The sequence below is a fragment of the Drosophila montana genome, unplaced genomic scaffold (assembly GCF_035044405.1).
Source record: "Drosophila montana isolate Dmon_TW-CO22-7 unplaced genomic scaffold, ASM3504440v1 contig_2534_1, whole genome shotgun sequence".
Classification (NCBI taxonomy): domain Eukaryota; kingdom Metazoa; phylum Arthropoda; class Insecta; order Diptera; family Drosophilidae; genus Drosophila; species Drosophila montana.
In genome coordinates this window covers 403322-424235 of record NW_026997398.1, presented here as the reverse complement: position 1 = coordinate 424235, position 20914 = coordinate 403322, and the positions used below count along the sequence as shown (strand labels likewise).

The window sequence follows — 20914 nt, the reverse complement described above, 5'->3', positions numbered from 1 at the left end:
TAATAAAACCTACAACGATGCGAAGTGCATTTTTAAAGGGTATCATGTGGCATGCTCAAGCACATGACGCCCGTTACAGACAATCGATTGCGTGGCATTTCAAATGAAATTAATGAGCGAAAAAGTGCATACACATAAATTTATATGTATTCGCATTTATGCTGATTGCTTGGCAAACAGACTCGGGCTCGACTCTACATGGGTCAGCAGCAGATGACACAGTCAGCTGGAGGGGCATGTACAAGGGCCGCGGAGAGGTGTGTTGTGGTGTGGTGTGGGTGTAGCAGAAGGTTGGTGGCTGACAGCCACAACTGTTGACAACATAATCGACTTGTACTTAAAAAGTTGCAATGTGTTAATTGAATGCCCCATGGCACATGTCGCATGAGCTTGGCGTCATCAGCATTAACATCAAAGTAAATGTTATCGTTATCGATGTCGATAACGTTATTGTTCTCGTTGTGCATCATTAAAATGCAATGTCTTCAAATAAATGCAAATGCCTGTGGCAGAGAGAGAGAGAGAGAGAGAGAAACAGTTGGGATTAAAGAGTCCAAATGTGAATCATGGACTTATGGCTTATGAACTTTAAAAGGCTTTTCTGCAACGGACTCGCTTTTTCAGAATATCGCTTCTTGCAAATATTTTCTCAGCTCTAATGATTTAATAACCAGGCATTGAATGAATTCTCATGCATATATTCCACTAAATATTTCGAGTAGATAAAATTCTCCTTAATGTTGTTTCCAAGCAAACTTTACTAGATCTTAGTAGCATGAGCACCTTCTCAACTGTCATCCAATTTTCTTGTAGGAAATACGAACTAAAATTGCAACAATTTTTCTTGATACCGTATTGCAATATCAACTCTTGCCTGGAGTTCTATTCCAGGCCTTGTGCACTTAGCCCCAACGGTAGCCTCGCTTTTAGGCAACTGACACCCAAATTATTTTAAATTCACAGCTAATTGAGATTATCCTCTGTGGATTCTAATCTAATCTGTTTTAGAGAGCGCTTTTGACGAGTGATCAATGAATAGTTTTCCATAAAATAGCAGCCTGAGCATCTATGAAACTGTCTCCCAGACTTTCATGTGGAGTCCACACGGAAAATATCCTCAATTTGACTCTTATCGTAGTACTGTACATCGTTAAGATTTCTCACAAGTTCCGCATTGTAAATAATAAAAAAAACATAAGTAAGCTACAAAATTGTAGAGTGTCTTAAACAAAGGTACAAAGTGAAATTCATGGGGGGCAAACTTGGTGGTTCGCTAGTTTAAGAAGGGTATTTTGTGGCTCTGTTACTTGTATTTCAGATGATTAATTTATGTTTCCCTTCCTAGTTAGTAAAGGTTTTTTAGGTTGTCGTCCCATCGCCAAACACCGAGTACAACGAGTACATATTAACTAAATGCGAATTCGGTAAGTTGGCAGCCCTGGTTATTTAATCTATGAGTCTTCAACTCATTTGGTTTGTGTCCTTGCTTCGTTTCAGCTACCTTTTCGCTAGTTCTATTTTGAACTGAAAATATCAGATGTTACCAAATTGTGGAAGTCTTAAAGTTGGCAGAATATAAAATTTAAAAGTTTCCAACTTTGCCAACTGAAATCTCTTGATGCAAAATTAAAAATGTGTAAACTCAAATCTAGAAAATTTGCTTAATTGATATAATTTCGTATAGCGTGTAATATTTTATTGGGAAAAAGATACTCTATGCTGATTGCTATTACGTTTTTGAACATATATTGACCAAGTCACGGCTTTAGTCAGTCGTACGATCTTATCAGTCATGCTTTTTATATGCGTTAACATTGTTTTACCCACACATAAACAAATACCTAAGAAATAAACATGTAGCCGTTGGCATCTGTTGGTCGTTGGCAACAGTTGACTGCGGATTGTTAGGTTAAACACGAATGCGCGTCGTTTGCGCATGTGCAACCAGCTGGACGCGTTTGTGCTCTCGCAATATCGAAATGTTGCGCAACATTCCGCGCTTGGCAACAATGTTGATGCGCGCGCGCAATGCGCATGTGCGCTGGCAGCATGTTGCGCGCATTTGTTTTGATTTGTGCGCCTTGTTTATGTTTATAAGCTTTCCAAACCATCGCTTCATAACGACAGGTGGTTGTGCGGGCCTGTGTGTGTGTGTGTGTGTGTAGTGGGAATATTTATGCATGGCAATTGCTCAATGTCGCCCGTCTGCGTCGTCCAGAAATCAGAAGTGACGCCAGTTTGCAACCCAACCCCAAAGTTCGGCATTGTGTGTTGCCAGCGCTAAGGCATTTGTCATTCCTCCTGCCTTGTAGCTCTGTGTGTGTGTGTCTTTGTGTGTGTGCTGTTGTTGCTTGTGCGCATCTATGCAGCAATTGTTTACGTTGCCGCGTGGCTTGCCCCTTGGCGCAGCATTCAATTCGCGCCGTTGCCAAAAAAACAGATTTCGCCGACCCGCTGCATGCCTATGGATAGCTGCAGTGAGCCCCGCCATAAGCCCACGTCCGCCCACAGGTAGGTCGGAGCATGTCTTTTTGTTTATTTTTTTATTCAGCTTCCCATTCACGGCACACTTCACACATTTTGCAGCCGTCGCGCTGTCACTTTCAATCTGTTCGCAGCTCAGCTCTGGCTTTGCTCTTGCTTTGGCTTTGGCCACATGCCAGCAGTTGCCAGTTGCATGACTGGCTGCCTGCCTCACATTGGTTGCATGCAACTGCGTTGGCTGTCCTCCTGCATGCCAGCCTGCGGCTATGCAGCATAATTCGTTTTGGCTGCTGCTCTGCTGCTGCTGCTGCTGCTGCTGCTTTTAAGCCGCTTACAGAAGCTGCGTGGACGCATAACTGGCCCCAGGTAGCCAAACGCCACCTGACAACCTCCACCGCAGTCATCCCACCCACACTTCCGTCCCGCTCAAACTGCTCCGCTGACCCTTTCTGACCCGCTGCATTCCACATAAAAAAAACGTGTAACTTCGTTTGCTCTTGCATTATACTTGATTCGAAAGCCGTGGTCAATGCACAGTCATGTGCAATAAGTTGTCCAGTGTTGCGCAATGCTCTGCAGTAATGTCAATTAATTGATTAAAAATTCAGAGAGAATATACTTATGCTCTTTAATGCTACTTTCCTTGCTTGACTTTTCATCTTTTTACGCTTCTCTCTTTCCACTGCGTTTCTTAGCTTTACAGCATATATTTTAATCTTCATATTCTTAAACGCTGCACTAAAAACTTCTGTCTGTTTCACTATCGTCTACCCCCTACCCAGTGGTTTATTGCTCACGCTCTCGTTCTCACTCACTCTCTCTCCCATTTTCTCTCTCTCACACTCTCATTCATTTGATTTTCCCTACAGGTTTGCCTCGAAGTCTACCTCTCTTACTTTATGTTTTTTGTTTCTGCTTTGTGTCTCATCCTTAAATGTTGTGCATCCTCTACAATGACAGAAGCCCACCAAGTTATAGAACCAGCTCAAAATCTGAAACATCAAACAGCTTAGCTATGTTCCTATTTCCCTTTACCAGCGTCTAGCTTTGAATGGCACATGTCTGCAGCTAGTCCGTCAGTCACAATCTGTTGCTCTTTGACTACTTCGAACCAAGGACCCGGCCAGAAAGGTGCCTTATTGCGGCTGGCAACGGCAAAAGGCTGACTGAGTCATCGACAACTGGTCATGGACTCAGCTCCACTCGCCCGTCGAGTGGTCGACATTGCTCTCCCGGTTAGTTAAACCCCTGGCGTTCCCGTTCACCGAGCCCGGCCCGGCATCAATGGTTGCTGCAAAAACACAAAGCTAAATCGCGCACAAAGCCAATTGCTTTGCCACTCGGCTGCAGCTGAAAAGTAGCTGTCGAGTGGGTGGCAACCCTGCTCGCTCTATCACTCACTTCACTTATATATATATATTTTTTTTTTGCTGTAGTTACGGATACTCATTTAAGTTGATTCACCGCATCAACAACAACACATACACACACACGCGCGCAGAACAAGCGACGCCAGCGTCGACAGCGACGTCGCCAGCCAATGACACTTTATGACAATTGCACTTGGCGGCTTAAAGGAGTCGCAAATGGAGGCGGGGCAGTTGGTTTTTCTCTAAAAAATAAAGAAAAGAAAAATTAAAAGAATAAACAAATAAGAATGCTCTTCTCGAGAGTGCGTGTCCAGCAAATACCCTGTACTCAGCAGCTGCGAACTGCCTTAGGCTACTTCATTCGCATCTAGTTCTACACAAAAGCACAAATATTTACTTGAAAGACGGGTATTATAAATCGATTTATCGATAACTATTGATTTGTAAGATATATAAATGTTATCGAAAACTTGAAATTAAAATAAGTCAAATATATACGCGAAATTTGAGGGTTTTGGTAAGTCAATCAGTCTGACAGCTTAAGAGACTTGGCTGAACAAGAATATATATACATATATGCTATGCCCCCTGTCTTGAGCTGCAGTATACCCGCTTGCTAGACACTTTCGTTGGGTATGGGGCATACAAATAGAGAAAAAGGCGAAACAAAAGCAGCCAACGGCACAAACAAGTGAAAATCGTTCAGGGAAAACTGCCTTCGCTGACGCCAACTTCAGCTCTGAAGGAAATCCGCACAAGTGGAAGCTGCGGGATGAGCTGAATGCAGTGGAATGGGCAAAGGGAGGGGCGGAGAGGGAGATGGGCGTGGGTTGAATCTACTGGTTAGTGATTGCGGGCAAAAATCGTAAACAAAATGCCGGAAAAGGCAACAACATGGCGACAACGCAGCCACGTGCTCCACATGCCCAACCAAAATGCATGATGTGTCGCCAGTCGCGTCGCAGGACGAGCCCCAACCTGCCCCCCTCCCGTCCCCCTCACGTCTACTGCTGCTGCTGCTGCTGTTCCTCTGTCGCCTTGATAATGACTTTTTGTCTTTGCTCAAATGTCACTTGATGCTTGTCCTGGCTCGCTCTGCCTCTCTGCTGCTCTGTTTCCATCCGCAGTGCTCATCCTCGAGCTTGTCCTTGTTCTCCTGCACATGCTCGTCCTGCTCTTTGTTGCTTCAGCTGCTCTTGTTGTTGTTGTTGCTGTTGTTGTTGTTGTCTCGCCGCCGTTTCCTTTTTTTTTTATGCTGCAAGGTTATTCAAGTTCAAATTGCAGCTGCCTGCCCTGCCCGAGACTCCCCCCGAAATTGTTGCTAGCCTTGATTAATTGGCCTGGGTGCGGTCGCTTGGGCCTTGCCCGAACTGTCGCCAACAGTCGAGAACTTCAGGCCTGCTTCCTTTGTACATTTTGAGGCACACTCACTCCCTTATACACACACACACCCACACCCACACACATACACACAATAACAATAACACAAAAAAAAATTTTTTTTTAAATTCGTTTTCTTCCAATCGAATTTTGAGGCGGACGCAACTGTAGCTCCTGCTGCTCGGTCCAGCCAGATGCCGTCAGTTCTCTAGTTCAGGCCTCGAGTTCCTGTCCTGGTGTAGAATGCAGTTGGGCTACAAGCTGCGGCGGGCGCCGCAGCAGCGCTGCCAGATTCGCAATCTGATGCGGACCATACTCCAGCTGCTGCAGAGCTCGCAACGGCCCATGAGCGACACGGAAATCATTTCGGCCCTGTCTGTGCGCTTCCGTCGCACCGATCCCGAGTTCCAGCGCCAGGTGCGACTCAATCTCCAGGATGCGGCCAGCTATGGCATACTGAAGCGTCAGCTAAATGTATTCTCGTTGCGCTCCAAACGGCTGGCAGAGATCATGGACAACTTGGTACCAAGCAGCGGCAGGTAACTACGTTGACGATGCCTCTGAAGTAAAAAAAACGTTCGCTAATAAAACACGCAAACGCATCGATTTGCCTTTTATTTAGCCCAGTACAGTCACGCAGTCTGAGAAAGTGCGGCTTGCCGATAACTATCGATTGCTCATAAAAGCAATGAGAGCAATACAGATTCAATAATCTATAGCTATCTATTGCGCTTTCTGTCCATTGCTGTAATTTATTGACATTTAGTTAGCAAATTTTAATTATTAAAGGGAATAAATAACTTTAATAGGTTAACTAATCGATAACTGTTGATTTCGTATTAGCTTGTTACCTGTGTATGCATTGTTGTATAATATTCACAAAATATCGTTTATCGAAATTGCATTTATCGATTTGAATTATGTTTATCAATATTACAACTTAAAATCGCCGAAAATTACACGTGTTTTTTAACCAAGTAGATTAAAGTAATTGATTCTTTTGCTTATCGATAAATAGTTAATTGTGAGTTTATCGATATACTTTACACTTATGTAGAATAATAAACTGAAGAAAATTGGTAAAGTATGCTGTTAACTGAGGAAGCGCTCGTTAAAAGTCTTATCTATTGTCCTAAATATGTCGATAATATTTTCTAGACATAAATAATCGTTATCGATAACCGTTGCGTAAGCTAAAAACTAATATCGATGGGGTAAAATCCAGAGTCTCGTTTAGTTTTTGTGCATTGAACTGTCAATGTCAGTAGATGTCAACGGAAATCCAATTTTCAAATCAAATCGATTAATCGGTAACGGAATAGTCGATAAACGAGCGGGCTATAAAAACTAAATTAAAACATTTGAAGCGTAAGCAATTGAATTACATTTGATAAAATACACACACACGAAATTACAAATCTCAATGGAAATATTATTTTCGATAGATTCTGCCAAATAAAATCAACTGTAAAAATTCCACAGATGCGATGTCAAATCCAATTGAAATGCATAAATTATGCTGAAAAGTATGCAACAAATATTTTGTGCGCATTGTAACTACACGCGTGCACCTGCACAAGCACACACACACACACACACAAGTGTACACACGCGTAATTTACTGTCACTGCATCTTTGCGGCAGAGGGTGGAGGGGGGATCGCTGTTAACACTGGGGAATTTTGTCACGTTACAAATGTGATGCAAATACATTTGTGGTAAATATTTGCGGTTATCTAAATGAAATGCGTTGCATACTTTCTGGTCGTGCGGCAAATACAAATACAATGACAACCATAAATCGCGCCCTGGCTATTTGCATTGGAGCGCGAAATATGCAATTAAAGCATAAATTAAGCGTTTAAATTCAAAAATCATTTTGATAACTGTCAGCGCCAAAAGCACACTGAGCTTTATGTTGGCTTACCAAATGTTTAGTTGAATTTGTCAACTATAACTGATTCCAGGGCGAAAAGCTTTCTGGGAACATCCTTGTCTGGCTTTCTAGTTTTGCAGCTTAGCTCAGATAAAATATTGTATGGGCATAATTTCCGGGAACATCTTAGAATCACAGGCGCTTGGGCAAGGTCTTCGTTCGATGGAAAAGGCATAGCGGAATGTCTGTTGGAAACATCTGTGGCTCTTAGTTAATTTCATAAACAGTATGACACTGCCCTACTGCTGTTTCGTAAAAAAGTATTTGCAGAACATCTTTGCACAATTTTCTCATTCCATTAATGGGCGAAAATAATATCATCTTTACCTTTTAGTTAATTGCAGAGACAGCTTTTGCTACTTGTGTCAGTCATTCTCACCTTTTCAAAATTCGTGCTTTGTTGAAAAGGAATTGCAGAACTTCTTCAACTTACAAGCATCGAATTTTTTTCAAGTGTAGATTTTTATTTATTTTTTTTTGGTTTAATGTCTGTTTTTGTCTTGTTGTGTTGTGTATTCCGTTTTGTGTTCTGTGGGTCTGCAACATTGTCTAAAATTGTGAAACCGTTTTATTTTCCATGTGTAAATCGGTGACTGCACCGCGGCTGCCACGCCCCACAAAATTTTGGGGCGTCGGGTCGGGTATGTAAATGCAGTCGCATGCATTATTAATAAATAAGCCGCGGGACAATGAGTTAGGAGTGGGCCTGGTTGGATGCCAACGGATGGCGGGCGGCATTTGGCAACCATCCAGCTGTTTAGTTTTAAGTTGTGTTCTATCCAAAATAATGCGAATTATCCTCTAGTCGGCATCTATTTACATTTAGATAGAGTTTTATAAATTACTACAAGAACTCCCGTGCTCAGGTCTGTATCACCTACTTCGGAATTCTAGTTTGAAGGGTGCAAATAGTGGAAGATTTATGTTTTATTTTAAAGTAAAACGTATTTGTCAATAACGCCCTCCTCCTCGATTCTCATAAATTCAACTAAGTCTTAGAGGCTTCCATGCTTTGTTATATAAGTGTTAAGCGATAACAAGATATGTCACCCTTTGAAAAAAACTATGTGTGTGTGTGTGTATAAAGGTATGTAGGTACAGTTGTAAGCATCTATGCACATATATACATATACATATGTCTGCATGTGCGTTTGTATGTATGTACGCATTTTCATAGATACTAATGTACGCCATGTATGCATGAACGTATGTATTTATGTGTGCACGTATGTATTTATGTATGTATACTTATGCATACATGCACATATGTTTGTTAGTAGCCTTGTCCATATGTACATGTATACATGTACATGTATATATGTATGCAAGTACACACACATGTAAGCATGTACACATGTATCAATGTATATGTATATATTTGCATGTATGCATGTACAGGTGTATGCATGTTTATATGTAAGAATGTATGCATGTATTTTTGTATGCAAGCACATAGGTATATAGTTATGAAAGTCCGTGTGTATGTACGCATATAAATGCATGTATGCATGTATATAAGCATGAAAGCATGTATGCATGTACATATACATGCATGCATATATGTATGCACGTATGAACAAATATATTTGCATGTGCATGTATTTACTCATGTTCATATGAATGCATTCTGTATTTTTAAATGTTAATATGCATGCACTTACGCATGTCCATATGCTTCGTATGTACATCCGCATGCATGTACTTATGTCTGCACGTATGAATTAATAAATGAATGCATGTACATATTAAAAAAAAATAACATTAAATAAAATTATCTGGAGTAATTTGAAATGTTAAGTCCCTCTTTGTGGAAGTGATTTGAATGAGATCTCTTAGAGCCATTTTTGTTCTTTTTGCTTAGATTCGCTGTTTTTTATTTTTTATTTCCGCTACGAAATTGCAAACGGATACGGAAACGCGCTTAACTCATAAATTAACCCAGTTCTATTAACAAAAATGGAAGTAAAAAATGAAAAAAAAAATAGGAAGCAAAAAAAAAGACCACACAAAATTGTCATTAATTATTAATTAAAATAAATTGAGGCTTTAAGAGACACAGAATATTTCAAAAATTTAAAATGCAATACAAAACAACAATAATTATGGTCTTTGATTTGTGGAAGGTAAGTAACTATTGTTAACGTCTACAAATATGTATGTATGATGTATAACATATAATCAATGATTGATAAAAATTAGAGCTGTTGCTTGAAAGACTAATGGATGGATTGATCGATTAATGTGCTTAAACAACGACGGAGTGGTAGATGTATTGGTTAAAGATTAATGATAAATTAATGAATAGGTGACAGGTGGATTGTGGAATTGATGAATTGATTAAATAACAGATTGAAGACTTGCCAGATTGCTGTATTATTGAAATTCCCGGCCTTGGCCATCTAGCCTTCCTTATGCGACATTGACATTGTGCTCTACATTCCATTCATATTTGTTGCCGTACATATTTTACAGGGTATCTTGCAGAAGCAGCTAACATATGACATTTTCATATATTGTAGTTGCTTTCTTACCTAAAGATACTCTGTACTGAGTTATAAAAGGCTTCAGTTGCAGTAGTCAATGGATCCCATATACATTTATTATCGATAGGGCTTTATACCCTACAAGTCTAGTTTTACAGTGAATAAACTTCAAAAGCACAACTGCAAGAAAAACAAGGAGAGAAAGAAGAACAACAAGCAGTTGACGTTTTAAGCCAGTTCAAGTGGCAAAGGCTTCTTCTTTGTCGAGTCGCCAGTGGTTGGCCGGGGCAAAGTTCAAGAGTTGTGAACTTCGCGAAAAATGAAGAAGAAGAAGAAGAAGAAGAGAAGAAGAAAATAAAACAACAACAAAAACTACAACAAAAAACAGGCGCCGCACACTTGTAAATTTCTTATGAGCTTCGGCCACAACACACACAAAGTAACCAACTAGCTGAGTGTGTGTGCATGTGTGTGTTTGTGTGTGTGTGAGTGTGTGGTGTGCTGTGTATATTTCTGTTGTTGTTGTTGTTGTTGTTGCTAGCAGCACGCACAATTAAATCAAATTACCTCAAGTGCACTCAACGCTTTTTCAACGTCTCAGCCTCAGTTGGCGGCTCAGTAATTAAGCTTTTTCTCAGGTGAGGGAAGCACACTTTTGTGTGTGTGTGTGTATAGTTGGGTTGCTTCCGGTACTGGTCATTGAACTTGAACACACACACACACACACACACACACATACATACATATATACACACCTGTGCGCTTTTTGAGCAACTGACACTTTTAGCACTGAACTGTGAAATGGAACGCAACGAAAAGCTTCAATTGAAATCGTCTTTTTAACAGACTCTCAGCACTTAGTTTGGCCGGACTAGCAGATACCCTGCTACGAATAGCCGTAATATATATGGATAGCAGAACCTATGCCACTTGGAGTAGTCATGTAAATAATAAATGTAAATGAAGTTCAAATTATTCCACACATCAAGGTTATACTTCTGTGCAATGCAGGGAAAGGTATTCCAAAAAGTGATATATTCCTGATCAGTAAATGATAAAAGGGAACCTTTATAAGATAACCTTAAATATGATAGCATGAGCTGGATATCGATATTTATTGATTTTGTTAAGGTGCGAAGTAATTGAATAGATTAGTTGAACATAATCTATAACATGCACCGCCACAAATTCATTCAATAGCTATATGAGCGCTCAGATCAGGTGCGAGAGAACACAAAAGGTCCCAATACGTTAATTGATCAGAAAACAATGATGGGCTTCTGAAAAGGTTGTCTAGACACCTGACTGATTGATGGACTGACTGACTAACTGATTGACTGATCAACTTACAGCCCAAGACGTGAGATGTAGTAAGCTAAAGCTATTACTAGCTGTAACGTATGTTATTCGAATGCATGCATAGTTGAATATGGAAAATTGGTGAAAACCATGGTAAGACACTTTTTTTGTAGATCAAATACATTTTTAAATATATTTGTTTAAATTCATTAAAAATGTGTTTCATACTTTTCGCAAAATTCACGCCTCCTGGGCGAAAATGGGAGCAAAAAGTTCATAATCCACCTCTATGGTCAAAAAAAGCGCGGAAAATTACTGTATAAAACCTTTATGTTTTTCATAAGATCCGCTTTAAATGTAAATTGTAAATTTTTTTCCCAAATCCTTGTTGGAAAATGGGGTCAAAGGTTGTTTGGGCGCATGTAAAATTGTGCTCCGATCGGCTTTAAAGTTATTTTTAAAATTTTTTGTACGACGTTTACATTGAACACACAAGAAACAAGTTCACTCGGGCAAAGCCGGATAATAGCCGTTAGTATTTATATACTGAATGAACATATCATAATACCCTTCGCCTTTTCCAGGGTATATTAATGCCACATCGCCAGGGGAATCAAAGTGCATATGTGTGACAAGTTGCCAACGAGGGCGGATTTGTTCGGTAACAAAGGCGACTAAAATACATATGTGATGCTGATGAAAAGAACAAGGACGATGTCAACGACAACGGCGACGTGGCATGGCTGCAAGGCGAGAGAGGCGAGCCAGCCTCAACGTCAACGTTGAAAGACGCATTACGAATATGCTCCAAAGCCTCTGGGGACCGACTACAACTCCGACTCCGAATCCGACTCGGACTCGGATGTTGCGCCTGAGTACCGCGTATGTATGTGGCTCCGTACTGTATATATATAAGTATATTGCATGCTGGGGAAAAAACCTCAAAATGTGAGAAACCGAAATTAAATTTACATCAAAAAGAGGGCGGCGGTGGGGGCGGGGCCGCTGGGCAGCAGACCAGCAACACGTGAGGGGTGCCTCAAAGCGCCTTGGGGGGTGTTCCATTGTTATTTTATTAGGTGAGAAATGTGCAGAGGGGGTAGTGCTAGAGGGGTGCTCGGGGTGGGGGAGGGGAGGTGGCGAGTGTGTGTGTGTGTGTGTGTGCAACAAGAGCTCAAATAAATAAGCAAAATCTGCTCGCTGGTCGCTGCGTATGCGATTTCCGTTTCCTGTTGCCGTTGCGGGGGTTGCTTGGAATGCGCCAACGGGGGTAGCCAGGGGTGGTAAAGAGGGGGGCAGGAATGGGGTTGGGTACATTTGGTACATTAAATTAGTTTTGACACGTAAATGCGTTTAGAGCTAGCAACGCAGTTGGACCCAGCACCTTGCCCCCCTCCCCCTTGCTACCCCCCAGCATGTTAACATGAGCATCTGCAGCTGCTTAAAGGTGTTTCCCTTTTTTTTTTTGTTTTCTTTTGATACCCTGTTCTCAGATTGCAAATTTATTTAAGAGATACATTTTGAGAGGCATAGTGTAAGGGTTTAAGAGTCACACACAATCGGTTTGTTGGCCTATCGGAAACTATCCCACGGATATCTTCCATCGATAGTATCTACAGTTTGAGAGTCACAATGAAGTGTTTATTCCAATAGTTTGAAAGCCAGTTCATTTGGTTTGCTGAGCTACTGATGATTTCCTTCATAGTTCAAACCGCAAATGGTAGAAAAATCACATTGCAGAGCATCCGTATATTCAGTACAGTTTAAGAGTCACAATCAAAGCACAGTTTTAAAGTCCCCAAGCAAGGTCCGTCGCCGGTCTTCTGTGTGCACACATAATTCATAGGGTATCCTTTATTCGGTCACTCACCCTCGCTCTTGCTGGCTCTGTTAAACTTTTTCAAGCCGGCATTCGCGGCATTTTGTAGCATAATTTTAGGCTGTCACTTGCTCAGCTGAAATATGCAAATAAATTACACGGAACGCGCTGCGCTGAAATGCACGAAATTTATGGTTAACGGAAGCCCACCCACCCAGCCACACGCACGCACACCTCACAGACGGCCGGGCCTTCCCTTTGCCCCTCGCTAACTTCTCCATTAAAAACTGAAATACAATTAACATGAAATTAAATGCCTGTTATTATTGTGACTGTTTGTGCCGTGTTTCTGGCTTGTTGCTTGTTGTGTTGAGTGCTGTTTGCCACGCCTCCTCTCTACACCCCCCCCCCCCCCCCCCTTTAGCCCACGCTTTTACGATCGCCCTTGGTGCGCGTGCCTTAATTGGCCACCTGCATTTAAATGCCGCCAACTTAATTGCCATTTGTTGCATGTGCGCACCTCCTAACGCTTCGCTCCTAACTTTGACAGAAACTAATCCCATTTTTCAGAAAAAATAATTACTTTCGGCATTAATTATATGAACTTTTGAATAGCTATTCACTGGGACTAATTGTAGGGCGAGATGTCGAAACTATAGTTCAATGTCTATATATAAGACAGTTTGTACTGATTGACTAGCTAACTGCCTGACTGAATGACTGATTGACTGATTGACTGGTTGACTAGCTGATTGCATAACTAACTGATTGCCCGACTGACTGATTCATTTACTGACTGACCAGCTGATTGATAGATTAACTGAATGACTGACTGATTAACTAATTGCATAACTGACTGACCAACTGACTGATTGACGAACTAACTGATTGACAGATTGATTGACTACTGACTGCATGCTTGAAGATCAACGCACAGTCCCATCCGTAACCGATTGGCCTTGAAGATCAGCTTCAGTAGAGCTTAGTAGCTGCTTGCTTAGTTTTTGGCGCCAACTTATCGTGAGGATAAACTAAGCTGGCGATTAAGAGAACAGAGCTCAGTCGTTACAGTTGCTTGACGTATTCGCTCCCAATTTGTTTCGCTTAAGTTTTAGTTTTCACGTTTTTCGCATTTAGTTCATTATTATTGGCTATCGTGCATATGCCTGGCTATTTGCCAGCCATTTGGAATTTTACAGACAACATTCGCCGAGTCATCAAATAAACTGCAAACAATTAACATTTAAACGTGGCTTTGGCCGAATCGCACACATTTTGCCAGCCAGTCAAGTTAGTTGAGGATGTTTATGACCCGGACTGAAGCAAAGCAGCACCCACATGATGCAACAAATGATATACGATGCGTGTGCCATGTCCATGCCGGGTCCGGGTCCAGGTCAGAGTCCGGGTCCTGGTAAGCGAATACTGGTTACTGTCTCCTCTCCACTGGATACTGGATGCTGATTTAGCTGTACGAAGAGCATTTCGTACATGGTTTTTTGTGCTTATGGGCAAGATGACAATAGTTACAGCCACAGCAACAACAAGGACAGCAGCCAGGACAGTACCAACAACAAGGACAAGGACAACAAATCGAGCGCTTTGCTTTGCTGCAGGCTTAACGACCCAGCTAAGCACAACAAGAACTGCAGCCTGGACAGCTCTTATGCACACAAACACACTCACACACACACACACTCACACACACACACTCATGCACACACATCCTTTAACCGTGTTACACACACACGCGTGCCTTGCCCCGCCTTCCCGTCAGCCCGCCAGTCCGCCTGTCCGCCAGCCCGCATTGGCCCGTGTTGATGAGTGATATTTATGAATCACATGAGTACACTAAATCATCGCTGTTGAGTATTTATGCGAGAGCGTGTGATTAGGGCTGTCCGGCACGCTCATGTCCGGGCACGTCCAGCGCTAGTCCTTGCCCCAGGACATGCTCACGCCAGCGACAGCTTAAGCACGAAGCGTGAGCTTCGCCTGTTGGTCCGGATAATTGTTAAGTTGTTGCGATTCCATTGTTTGCACTTCTGCTTCAAAGTGAGATCAAAGCACCGTCAACCCGAGGAAGAGAGGGAGAAAGAGGGACAGAGAGAGATAGAGAGAGAGAGATAGAGAGAGAGAGAGATAGAGAGAGCGCGAGGGAGAGGTAAGCTACAAGAGATAATATTTATGAGCATCAATTAACATCTTACGGAAAAATGTTGCTTGAGCTTTTGCCGTGCCAACATTTTCTCATTTATTCCAACATCTATGTGGGATGTTCCTATTCCAGACTGTTCCAGCCGATAGTTCTTAGTGCATCACTACAAAATTTGCCATTCTCTTAAAAAAACATTAGCAATTGAAACGCACTGTCCAAGAGCAGACAAATATATGAAATATATCGATATTTATTTAATACAAACGTAACTCGTCCCTAATTTTGCAAAAGAGTCATCACTAATAATCAGAGGTAAAGGTGTTTGCTCTAAAAGCAATGTCATCTCCAATGCAAGTGCACAGCAAAGATTTACATCATTAACAAAATGATTTGGGGGTAATTCTTCGCTTGAGTGGCCCTCTCGATAGATTATCGACAGTACTATCGACACTAAGTGTCATCTCTAGAAAAAGTCCAGAAAAAGTCAATAGCTTGTTCCAGTTTTTTACTCTGAACTATAATATCGTTGCTTTCAGTATATCTTCGGGAACTCATTGACCATGCCCAGCTATGAGTAGGGCTCCAGCAATTAAGAGCTATGGAATTCTCCAGATATATCCCTATCGTATCGGCTCGCTATATATGATATGGTTCCTTTAGAAACAGTCTATTGGACATAGCTTTTGTTAAGAAGTACCTCCCTTTAATTTGGCCCACAAATCTAATCCGAAAAAATCCATTCTCTCTAGCTTACAGTTCAAATGAACATCTTGAAGAATCCAGCTATGAGCTTTCTATAGAGGTATTATGTGAAAAATAGGCGGTTGGGTAACAGTTGTGGGGCTTGGAAGTGCGTCGGAAATGCAATTAAAATACAATTCGAAATATGTTTTACAAATAACAATGCTCCAAACGAAAGCCAAGTCGGTGGCGATGCCCGGAGGCATAGCCCAGGCCAAGTCCGAGCCAGACAAAGGCAGGACCTGATGACGCCAGTCGCTGCTGCTGTTGCTGCTGCTGCAGTCGCTGTCGCTGTCGCAGTCGCTGCCGCTGTCGCAGCTGGCGTCGCGTCATCGTTTGCACAGTTGTTGACTGTATGCTGCTTCATGCTGATTACCAGTTCGGTCCACAGCGGCAGCAGTAGCTGGCAGGGAGGTGGAACTGATGGAGCCAGGAGCTGTAGCATCGATGTGGCCTTCGCTGAAGCCTCATGCCCCCATTCATTTGTCGCCGCCCGCCGCTTGGTGGCGCCACTTTGTCGCGACGCTTTTTATAATTGAAGCAAATTGTTAGCCTGCGTTGGCATTCACTTGTCCTCCGCCTGCCGCCAGCCATTTACGTGGGTTGGGTGGTTGGGTGGTTGGGTGGGTTGGCTGGGTGGTTGGGTGGTTCACTGAACTGTGCTTACCCTGCTTGCATTTTATCAGCTGCCTCCATTTCCTGCCGGCAAACGCCGCTGCTGCCGTTGCTGCTGCTCCTGCTGCTGCTGTTTGCGCCGCATTGTCGCATTCCAATTACAAAACAATCATGATGAGCTCTAGATATTTGCAACAGCAGCAGCAACAACTCCCTCATAGTTACTTATTTGAATAGAGAGCCAGTTGAGAGAGAGAGAGAAAGAGAGAGAGACAGCAAGCTGTTTAGCATCCGCATTCAGTGGTTTCTACTGTTGCCTTTAACAGCTCGACAGCTCTTTAATCATCTGAAGAGCTCTCGTTGATTGTCTCTAAAAAGCACAAAGCGCATTTAGATCGGTCTCTTGACTTTTACTTACAGGAACCTCAACAAATTAAGGGGTATCAATAGTACAAAGACTGAAAACATTGTATGTAACGCAATGTTGATTTCAAGGAGAATAGGTATCTTAAATATTAACTTAAATAGATGGATGAAAACAAATACTCTCGAGTAAAATGTCGAACTGCCTTCTATACACACACACACACACACAAACAAACACGCGCGTGTGCTGTCCTACTTCTTCCAAGTCTATGTGAAATGCGTTCTTAGGTAACTTCGGTATTTATTATCCGATTTCTATAAAACTTTCAGATCTTAAATATGGCAAAACTGCGTTCGTACCAAAGCCCAAGGCAATAACTCGCGAAATTGGATTTATTGGATTTTTTCGATATCGAAGTGTGAAATATTCTGAATCTGTGTATAATATGAGATTTTGGTTCCGTTCATATATATATGCATATTAGAAAAGATCTCTGCAAGATAAAGGCATGTGCCGGCTAGTGCTTTATAGATGATATTCTAGATTTAGTCCCAGTTGAATTCAGTTTTTCCTTGGAAGGAACCAAGTCGGTTAGAATAAACTAATTGAAACACAATTTGGGAAAATGTAACTGACAATTTGCACAGGTTGTGTGCGTGTGCGGGTGTGTGTATATATATATATATATATATGTGTGTGTGTGTGTCTGTGTTATGATGCGAGGTGATGTTGGCCAGCCGCATCAAAAAGCCTTAAGCCTGTGGTTAGAGCATATGCTGTTGACTAGCTAAGATGCCACGCCCTGGCAACATCTTCGCCCACATCGCGCACCAGCCATAACGAGTGGGACGGGGCTGGGGTCTTGCGGGCAGCTGGTGTTGTGTTTGATTTGGTGTCAGCTTTAGGCGCCTGCCGCAAATCTACTTAATGCATACACCCACACACACACACACACAGCCTTGTGAGTGCCATGAAGCATAGGGCATGATGCATGAGGCATGAGACATGAGGCACGAGGCATGAGGCATGAGGCACATGGGTTCTGTTATTATTGGCGTAATTTGTTAAATGGGCGTGGCACGTACAGTGATTGTCGCGCACCAACTGCCATTTAAGGGCTCTAAACAGGATATATGTGGGCTTCTACAGTACAGACACCCACAACCGCACACACACACACACACACACCCACAACCGCACACACATATGCAGTTGGTGCATTGTTTGGCCCTGCTGCAAGATGAGCTCGAGTTGCATCAACGCCTGCTGCTGCATCAACACGGCTCCTGCTGCAACGGAAGTCACTGCATTTGAGGTTAAGTCACGCTTATGCATGTCTGTCTGTCTCCGCCCCTGGCCGCAGGCCCTGGCCTCTGACCATGCCCTCTCCTGGCACCTGCATTTAACCTTTTTACACCCTGCGCACCTACAACACTGGCCCCACCCGCATCATGTGCGTTAATACCTGTTTAGACTGTTACCACTCGCAGTGTGTGTGTGTGTGTGTGTATGTGTGTGGGTATTGGTGTGTATGTTTTTTTTGTTTTTTTTTTTTTACTCTTTATTAGCTAATTTATTGATACTATTCATGAGCATCTTAACCTAGCTTGACTTTAATGGGATAAACATACTTAATATTACCTGTTAAGTTTTATAATTATTCAATTTATCTTATATTTTTATTATGATTATTATTACTATTTTTATTTTTTTTTAAATGATTACCCGGTTTGGGAGGTCGATGGGGTGGATTCTGAGTACCTTGGCTTGGAAGACACTTATTTTCCTCAAGTGAGATTTTGCTGCCGCGCCCAAAATTTGGCTTGCATAGCGCCAGACTGGGGCCAGGAGGGTTTTATAAAGCAGCACCTTATTGGAGCCAAGCCATACTTTTTAGTTTTTGACGTACGCGGTGGCATGTTGTTGCGATGTGTTTGCTCCAAGTGAGCCTGCGATCAAGGTAGACTCCAAGGTAGCGATGGCCGTCTTTATGATCAAGAAGTTCGCCTTGGAGGAATACTCCTGGCGAGGTATCTCTCCGGATCGCGAATGTGCAGCATATCGATTTTTGCCTGCTGATGGCAATTCGCCACTTTGATGCCCACGTCTCCAACTAGTGCAGGTATTCTTGCAGTTGGTCAGTGGCTTGGTAAACACAGATAGAGAGAAAAAGAACACAGATAGAAAGTCATTAAGGGAAAGACAGTCTTCATGGAGAAAGACTGAAAGAAAAGACTGAAGCTAGTAAAAGAAATATAGAGTTGTATAAAGAGGAAGAGAAAATGACACTTTTAGTGATATATGCTAAGAAAGAGTATACCAGAAATATAAATTATCGATAATATATGATTTTTTTTTAATTTAAAATGTCAGTACCCATTCAGAGCTTCCTTAAAGCCTATTCAGATAAATAAGAAACATATTTCAGGGGACCCGAGCTTGAATATTCCTTATATTTCGTATTCGAAACTTTTGATTAAAGTGCATATTCTTTGGCGACGCTTAATTAATAAATATTTTGCTATAGTTATGTATTTCTGATATTTCACCAAGCTAATTTTAGTAGAACTTTTTAGACTGAGAATTACCTAAACTGTCACCCACAGATTTGCCGAGTAACTTAACACAAACAATGCTCAGTTCCACTCACATCTAACCGAGGCTAAAAAAGGGGTACAAAAAGTACAAAAAAGTCCGCGCTTTGACATAAGCAACACAACACGGATGAGGTAAGTTGGCAGCTTAGTTAATTCAACTCTTATCCAACTATCCACAAATTGCCTGCAGCCCTAAAAAAAGAACTCACGAATTAAGAAAATGGAAGTGTATTACATTGGTATGTGAACATTTATGCGGAGATCAAAAATTCTTGTACAGTTCGTAAATCTTGGATATCTTGTGCATAAACCTATTAAATGTAATTTACTTGCGGAGAAGCTCGCTGAATATTAAAATTATTGTGGTCTATTTATGGTGAAGTGTTAAAAATTATAGAGTGTAAATAAAACAATATAGAAAAATACAGAAGTGATTCTTAGCTCACACAAATACACAAGCCGCAAACTGCGCACCTTAAAACAGTTTTTTATAATTCGTTAGCCAACACTGGCCAGAAGAAAAGTGAGAAGTGCACAATACTCGTTAACAGTCCAATAAAGGCATTAAATTTTTTAAAAAACGCAGTCTAAACATTTTTGGATTGATCTTTGGGGGACCTCAGCCGTAGTCTTCAGTTCAAATCAAAAAATTAAAATACAAATAAAGGGATTGACCAGCACTGGACACAAGATTTTTATTGGACAACGAAAAACTAGAAGACTGACTGGGTTTATTTTTCCATGCAATGGGAGAAACATTTCGTATTTTAAGTTCCCAGATATCACAGTGGAAACATATCGACATCCGGTCCAACGTAACCTAAAATATCTGTTTCTACGTTGCTGTTTAAATATTTAGCGCAAGCATCCGACAGTTAATCGAACATGTTATAAAATCGTTAAGTTTTGTTTGATTTGATTTGCGAATCTAAGCATAATATTACCGGAGTGCCAATCGCACGGAGTACGTCCGAAAGGCATCTCCCAAGCAGTTCATATTTGCCAGCCACTCAATGCCCGTTAAAATAACCCCTCACACTCGCTTGCTGCAACCCTTCGCGGTGTTGATTCGGTTGAGCGACCCGTAGCCCTCGGGCTGGGCTGCTACTCCATAAGTCACGCAATTTCAATTCAACTGATTTTTCGCACCTCATCACGGAGCCCGCCCGAGGACCCGGCCCCGGGTGGGGCGTCGTCTTCGCTTATGTTTGCGGCCCGCGCCCTTTATTTATTTGGAGCATAACTTACTGACTTGGAAGGCGTCTTGTTTTGTTGGCATTCTTGTTTTACATTCTATCATAAACGGATTTGGGTTTGGCCCGCGGCTGCAGCCAGTACCCGGCGCATAGAAACAAATTTATGATATGCCTCCAAGCATATAGGCAGCTAAATTGTTGAACAAACTTTGCAAGGGAAAGTGAATTTTGGCTAAAAGCCGGTTGTTTATGCCCTGACCTAAAAGTATATCCTTTTCCCCCGTTGGAGAGGGACGAAATGTGTCTGGATGGAGTTGTCTCCGGCCTCATTAAGTATATATTTGTATATATTGCTGACCAGTGTAAACAGCCGAGTTGATATAGCCATGTCCGTCCGTCTCTTTTCGTGGAAAAAAGTCTCTCAGTTTTGAAGCTCTCAATAAGAAACTTTACATAGGCACGGATAGGAC

At 41.9% G+C, this 20914-nt stretch overlaps 1 protein-coding gene across 1 annotated transcript; it reads left to right on the top strand.

Moving 5' to 3' along the window:
- The first annotated feature begins 5284 nt into the window (after positions 1-5284).
- Positions 5285-5836, top strand: LOC135428743 (uncharacterized). Its single transcript, XM_064682845.1, has one exon. The coding sequence runs from the start codon at positions 5478-5480 to the stop codon at positions 5775-5777; it is 300 nt and encodes a 99-aa protein (XP_064538915.1). The 5' UTR covers positions 5285-5477; the 3' UTR covers positions 5778-5836.
- The last annotated feature ends 15078 nt before the right edge of the window (positions 5837-20914 follow it).

What these genes read in the sequence shown, in the direction of transcription:
- LOC135428743 (XM_064682845.1), top strand. Translation starts at nt 5,478, where the DNA reads ATGCAGTTGGGCTACAAGCTGCGGCGGGCGCCGCAGCAGCGCTGCCAG.